Genomic DNA, 7059 nt, shown 5'->3' on the forward strand with positions numbered 1-7059 from the left:
AGCCTCCTACACAGGCAGGACGTGTGCCTCCTCCTCCCTGGGAGAGGCCGGGCAGAGTTCTGCTCGCGGAGGCCAGGGTGCTGAGACGGGCCCCTGGCTGTGTGCAGGAGAAACGGCAGGCTGGGTTTTGGAGCTGAGTTCAGGGTTACAGCAGGACGGACGGTACCTACACTTCCTGTCGGCGTTTGGAAATGGAAAACAGAACTTCCGCCAGATGAGACACGTCGATATCAAGATCCATTCACAGGCAAGAGTCGCTAGAGTCGTGAAGGGAACTAGCCAGGGTGAAGAAATAATGAAGGGCAAGAGAAGGAGAAAGGGGAAAACACGGAAGAGGGCAAAATGACAAAGAAAAGGCCACCGTCACCCTCCCAAGCTCTCTCCCTCATGTGGCTTAAAAATGTAACACGGATACGGACGCAGGTTGACACCACCCAGGGACTCACTAGAAGTCTGATCTCGAGACTTCTGGACGGCATGGCAAGAACTCTGCCCCATGTGGCGAATCTCTGAGCTAGAGAAGACCAGAGGGGGCCGACAAATGGGCTGTGGTGGGAACCAGGAGGAGTGGCAGGGACATTTCTACTCGGCTGCACAACTTCCACTTAATGTTTTCAGATATGAAACATCAGTACCGTGGGAAGCAGCAAATGGCCAGCCCGTGTCCCCGGGTCCCTGCTGGTCCCACGTTCTCTAATGCCATCTGCATCCCATGTCCGTCTGGGGTACGGCACTGGTGTGGGGGCTCCTCCCTTCCAAGGTGATAAATAGGCTGCAGTCGTTCAGCAAGCTCCTACTGTGCTCTAGGCACAAATAAGACAGACCAGCCCTCAAGGAGTTTGCGACCCGGGGCTGTCTGTGTGCTATGCTGTGACTGAGGAGATGCCTCAGAGCGACTGGGAATCGATGATGAAGAGAAAAATGAAAGAATTGGACCTAGAAGTCTCATGGTTTTCATTTGTCATCCATTCACCATCCACCTGAAACCTCCTCTTGCAAGAATTCAGTCTTTCAGATCTCACCAGAGGTTCCATAGGTGGTGGATCCCAGGCTGGGCCAGTGGGGGGGAGGGGGGAGGGGGGGGAGGAGGGGGGAGGGGAGGACGCCCGTCAGGCAGCAGGAGTGGACAGTGCAAGCTGCCAGAGCGGATCCACAACCAGGCTGCTGCTCCGTCGGACATGAAGACATCTAAGCAGCAGCGCTAGAGCAGAGATGGCCACAGCAATACAGGAGTCAAGAGTGGCCCGCAGTCTGCCTAGCAGAGAAGGAAGGGAGGGAGGGCTTAGGCTTGAGAGGAGAGGCGGCAGACAGACAGACTATCATATCATAGCAAGGGAGAATGAGTACCACGATCCATTCCTTATTGTGGACATTTTCCTTAGGCTGCAGAAATTCGACTTAGCTAATAATGTCTAAGGATGCAATGGGGAAAATGGAATTCGAGCCAGGCAAGTTTTTTGTTTTGTTTTTTCTGGTTTTTTGGCCAGCCCTGGGCCTTGGACTCAGGGCCTGAGCACTGTCCCTGGCTTCCTTTTGCTCAAGGCTAGCACTCTGCCACTTGAGCCACAGCGCCACTTCTGGCTGTTTTCTGTATATGTGGTGCTGGGGAATCGAACCCAGGGCCTCATGTATACGAGGCAAGCTCTCTTGCCACTAGGCCATATCCCCATCCCGAGCCAGGCAAGTTTTGAGGAACGAGTAAGATAAGAAAAGGCACAGGAGGGCTGGGAACATGGCCTAGTGGCAAGAGTGCTTGACTCATATACATGAAGCCCTGGGTTCGATTCCCCAGAACCACATATACAGAAAATGGCCAGAAGTGGCGCTGTGGCTCAAGTGGCAGAGTGCTAGCTTTGAGCAAAAAGAAGCCAAGGACAGTGCTCAGGCCATGAGTTCAAGGCCCAGGACTGGCCTAAATAAATAAATAAAAATAAATTAAAAAAAAAAAAAAGAAAAGGCACAGGAAAGTCCATGTCCTGTAGACACTGAATGAAAGAACAAGTAAAATCATCAGCGTCTGCAGTCCATACAGGGCACAGTCGTGTGCCCTGCAGAGGACTGGCTCTCCAGGCACCAGGAGAAATGAGGCTGGAGGGGAGGGGAGGAGCAGATGGTTGGAGGCATGGAGGGGCCTCTTCCCAGAGATGTCAGGGAAACAGAAGACTCTAGAAGAGAGAGTAAAAGCATCTAAGACCTCTGGGCAGGAGGCAAAAAGGAAAAACAACGGTTTTGTGTCCTACAATTTAGAAATAATTCACACATTGGGGAAAAAAAAAACATTTTAAAGGCAAACTATTTCCTATCATTTTCTTTTTTAAAAAAATCCATGTACATCACTCACCATAAAAGAAACACACACAATGCCTTCTACATAATAGCGGAAGGAACTGGTCCCCAAAGACCTTTTCTTTGTATAAATGATGCTACCACAATTGATGCTTCAATAAAGATGAATATTTATGAAATGTAAAATGACTTGGGTTAACTTATTCCAATTTCACCTTCTAAATTTAGATTCTTAAATCACGCCAAAATGTAGATTTTGATTACAAAAGCAAGTTGAACAGAAAAGAAAATGTGCTTGACAAGAAAAAATGAGAGCAAAATTTTAAAACAACTCGGAATAAGTATGACAAAAGATGATTTTTTTTTAAAGGTGGTCAATTAGCCAGAAGAGATTATCTTTAATGTGGAGTTATTGAATTCACCACAGACAGTTTAGAAGAATTAAAAGTTACAAAGTGTGATGTAAAACCACCCTAATCTCACCCCACACACCCACACACCCAGCCCAGCCATTCGCCTCGGAGCTACCCTTCCAAAGTTTCTTGATGCGTGCATATTTTTACACCGCCCCCCCCACACTCGCTCACAAACTATCTGTGCTCTTCTGACCTTGCCTGTCCCCTAAACTCTACCTTGGCACTCTCTCCATATAGAACAGCTCCACGTCCTCTTTACAGCAGCACAGCCCATTGTAAAGATAGATCACCGCTTACTTAACTAGCCCCCGCTGATGGGCACTTGGGCTATTTCCAGCCATTGGCTATTGCCCACCGAGCTGTAGTGAATAACCTGGTAGCGTCATCATTTGGCATGCATGCAAAGTGCATCTGAAGGGCGAATTCCCAGAAACTGAATTTCTGAGTCCAAAGATGTATGCATTTAAATCTTTAACAGATACTGCCAAGTTGCCTTCCCTAAGAGTGGGGCCGGCCGACACTCTCTGAGAGTTCACCAACAAAGAGCGCACCATCAAAGTTCTGGACTTTTGCCAACCTAAAAAATGAAAAAGAGCCTTTGCATTCTCCTCATTGTAAGGGAAATTGAGAATCTTTTTATATAAGTCAAATGTTCCCTCTCTTCTGCAAACTGTATGCAAAACCTCTTCTTGTGTTTCTGGTGGACACTGGCTTTGTCCTCACTGACTTCTTATGTATTAGGGAGGTCGGTCCTTTCGTGGACATGGGTGAGCCAAGCTGGCTTTTGACTTTGCTTAAGTGATTTTTAAAACAAGCAAAAAGCTTTAATTTTGATGCAGCATAATGTATCAATCCTTTACATTGTCTAATTTTTCCAGTTATTGACATGAGGGCTTTTCTTACGTGAAGTGTGTCAAAAGAACTCTCCTTTTCATACACTTAGCTGTTTAATTTTTACATGTGACTAAACGAACATAGTGAAAGTCTGGAGAGCCGAGGTGACCCGCCTCGGTGCCCAGCCGGCCCCGCTACCTAGCAGAGACGGGAGCGTGGGTTACGTCATCTGCTGCCCAGGCCTCCGTGACCACATCCACACATGGGATCATCACAGTCCCTTCTTCCTTGGGTTACTCTGAAGATTAAACATAGGAAGTGGCATTACAGTGTCTCTCATGCCGTACACTCAATGTGTGAGAGTTATTATTATCAGTGAAGGTCTGTTTAGAAATTAAGATACAGAGACTCGACTCCTTTGTCCCCGTATGACTTTGCAATTATCCCAACACAATTTACTTCATATCCCATCTTGTCCGCACTGAGATGATCACCTTTGCCATTCAGTATATTCCTGTATGTATTTAAGAATTCCTCATCTTTTTTTTTTCCTCCTGCTTTTGTCATTTCTAATTGTCTTACCTTGTCTGGGGACACTGGCTAGCACCTACAATTCAATGTAAAATGGTAACTAATGACCAAGGCTAATCTATTTGTGTTTTGACTGATTGGGGGCGGGGGATTATAAAGTTTGAAGACAGATGTCAGTGACTCACACCTGTAACCCTACCTCCTCAGTAGAGTGAGATCTGAGGATCACAGTTCAAAGCCATGAGAGAGTCCGTGAGACTCTTACCTCCAATTAACCACCAGAAAACTAGAAGCGACACTGTGGCTCAAACTGGTAGAGTGCTAGCCTTGAGCAAAAAGAGCTCAGGAAGAGAGCCCAGGCCCTGAGTACAAAACCCACAACCAACCAATTAAAAAAAAAATCACTAATTTTGGAGGCCACGTATACTGTTAGTCCACCTCTAGCTTTGCTGCAGGAAATACCTGATGTGCCGGTTACATGTGTAGCTGCGAATAAGAAAAAGGTCATACCCTTTTCAAACTGCCTCTACCTTTTCTTACCTCAAACCCTCATAACGGCATCTTTTTAAAACTCAACGCTTCTCTTTATCTGTAAACAGTTGTAGGTACAAAGAGGTTAACATGTCAGTTTATGAGTACAATGCATCTTAATCAATGTTACCCTTCCATCATTCTGCTCATCTCTCCCTACCTCCCCTTCCCCTGTAGTTACCTTGGGCCCATTTTCACATACATACAACACTTAAAACTCTTTAAAGGTAAGAAGGATAGAAGAATTCTTGAGAAATTCTCCAGTAAAAAAAAATAATAAATTCTCCAATGAAGGACTCTTAGGCATGGAGCCATTGGTAAAAGATTAAATGCCACTTTGTGTTCCAATAACTCTATGGCAGTAGTTTACAAACTAGAGCAGCCACCAGAATTGTCTGGAGGCCTTGTTTCAAGGACAGATTGTCTCGTGTCCTCTGATTCAGTAGCCAGGCATGAGCCGCAGCCCCCCAATTAATGCTGATGATGTTGGGGTGAGGGGCCAGCCTACTTTACCAGGAACTGCATTAAGGGAATTTAGGCTGAGAATCCTCAGGGGAAATGACTGGGACGGGAAGTCCTTCGGATTTCAGATGTTTCTCGGTTTTGGAATATTACCATACATATATCCCAAGACAGTGAGCGCATTATCCCAAGTCTAAATATGAAACTCAACCCTATTTCATCTACCACACACACACACACACACACACACACAACCTGTAGGTAATCTCATGCAATGTCCCCTTGCCCGTGTCCCACAGTAGGCCGTCGGGTCTGACGTCAAGACGTCGTGCTCCAAAGGTCTCGGATTTGGGAGCCTTTCAGAGTTCAGATTCAGGGATTCCCCAACTTGTACTGCTCAAAACACTGGTCGTGGCTTGAATATAGGAGAACCGCTGTCTAGGAGGGGGCTAGCAAGAGGGGGAAGGGGCAAAGAAGGAAGGCCGGGGGTGGTGAGGAGGCTCAGAGGGCTGTGTGTGCACGCGTGTGTACACACGCACGGTGGAGGAGGCCAGGTGGGGAAACGCAAGGAGGACGCATCCTCCTGGCACAGAGGTAGGCGGAGTCAGAGTCAAGCCTGGTGTCTGTCACGGTGCATGTGAACTCACGGGGCCGGCTAGCCGTGGGCCGGTCCTTTGTCCCCACCCCACCCCACCCCCCGCCCCCCCCACACACACGGGAACCGAGAAAACGCTTCTTGGAAACTTGGTGACCGGTTAGCACACTGCGCCCCGGGAGGGGGGGGGAGGGGGGCGGGGAGGGGGAGGGAGGGGGGCGGGGAGGGGGAGGGGGGGCGGGGAGGGGGAGGGGGGAGCCGTCCTGGCAGCCGGAACACTGGCGTGAGCACTTCAAGAGTGCAGTCTGCACCTCGAGATCTCGGCCGCCTCCCGGTCAGGACCGGAGGTCGAGGCAGGGCCCCCTCCCCCCTCCCCCTCCCCCTCCCCCACCCCGTGCCCGCCCAACGCCCCGGCGCTTTGCTCCGGCGAGTCAGACCCACGCGCCACACTCCTCCCGAGGGCTCGGTTCTCGCCTGAGGAGCGCCAAGGCTACACAAAGAGAAGAGCTTGGCCGGGACCCGGTCCCGCGGCACCGGGCTGAGCCACGGGGCGCCCGCGCACTCCGCCAGCTCCCCCGGGCCCCCTACGGGGTCCTGCGCCTCAGTGCGCCTGCGCAGGCCGCCGGCCCCGCCCGGCCCCGGGCCCCGGGCCCCGCCCCCCGGGCCTCAGTGCGCCTGCGCCGGCCGCCCCTCCCGACGCCGGGGGCGGTGGGCTCTGGGCTGGGGAGGGGGCTGCCGCGCATGCGCCCGCTCCTCACCTGCTACCGCGGTCGGCTGCTTCCGGCCCGGCAAGGCCTCCTGGGGGCCGAGCGCGACCCTCGAGGCGGAGTCGCCCATCCTGGGGGCCGGGAGGAGGCGGCGGAGGAGGTGGCGGGCCGTCCCGGTGGCCGTGGCCGAGAGCATGGGCGGGCGGCGGCGGGTGGCGGGCGAGGGGCGGACGGGCCGGACGGGGCGGGCGGGCGGGGCGCGGGGCGGGCGGGCGGGCGCGGCCTCGGGGTGACGCCCCCCCCCCCCCCCCGGCGGACGGTCGGTCGCGGGCCTCGCACGCCCGGCTCCCCGGCGGCGGCCTTTGACCTTCCCGCCCGGGCCGCGCGGAGACGCCCCGCACCGCGGGGGGCGCGGAGGGCCGAGCCGGGGCCGCGGCTGCCGGGCGGGCGGGCGGGCGGGCCTGCGCGTGCACCGGTCCCCGGGGCCACGGCGTGGGCCGGGGCGGGAAGGAGCCTGCACCCCGCACCCACGGAAAGAAAGCGGAGCGCGGGCCCAGCCCCGCCCGGGCCCCGGGACCGCTTTGTCCTGCGGGACGGCAGTGCGAGGAGGCCCGCCCCTCGCCCGCCCAGCACAGCACTCGACGGAGCAAGACGTGTGCGCGCGCGTGTGCGTGTGCGCGTGTGTCTGCACGCCTGT

General features: G+C 53.3%; 1 protein-coding gene across 1 annotated transcript in view; it reads right to left on the reverse strand.

Moving 5' to 3' along the window:
* Msra (methionine sulfoxide reductase A) overlaps nt 1-6595 on the reverse strand; it is a 226225-nt gene extending 219630 nt beyond the window's left edge. The window contains exon 1 of the mRNA XM_048330739.1: nt 6414-6595. Coding sequence (XP_048186696.1) covers nt 6414-6558 — 145 coding nt within the window. The 5' untranslated portion in view covers nt 6559-6595. The remainder of the gene's footprint in view (nt 1-6413) is intronic.
* Nucleotides 6596-7059: the final 464 nt, after the last annotated feature.

Source organism: Perognathus longimembris, chromosome 21, assembly GCF_023159225.1.
Source record: "Perognathus longimembris pacificus isolate PPM17 chromosome 21, ASM2315922v1, whole genome shotgun sequence".
NCBI classification, from domain to species: Eukaryota; Metazoa; Chordata; class Mammalia; order Rodentia; family Heteromyidae; genus Perognathus; species Perognathus longimembris.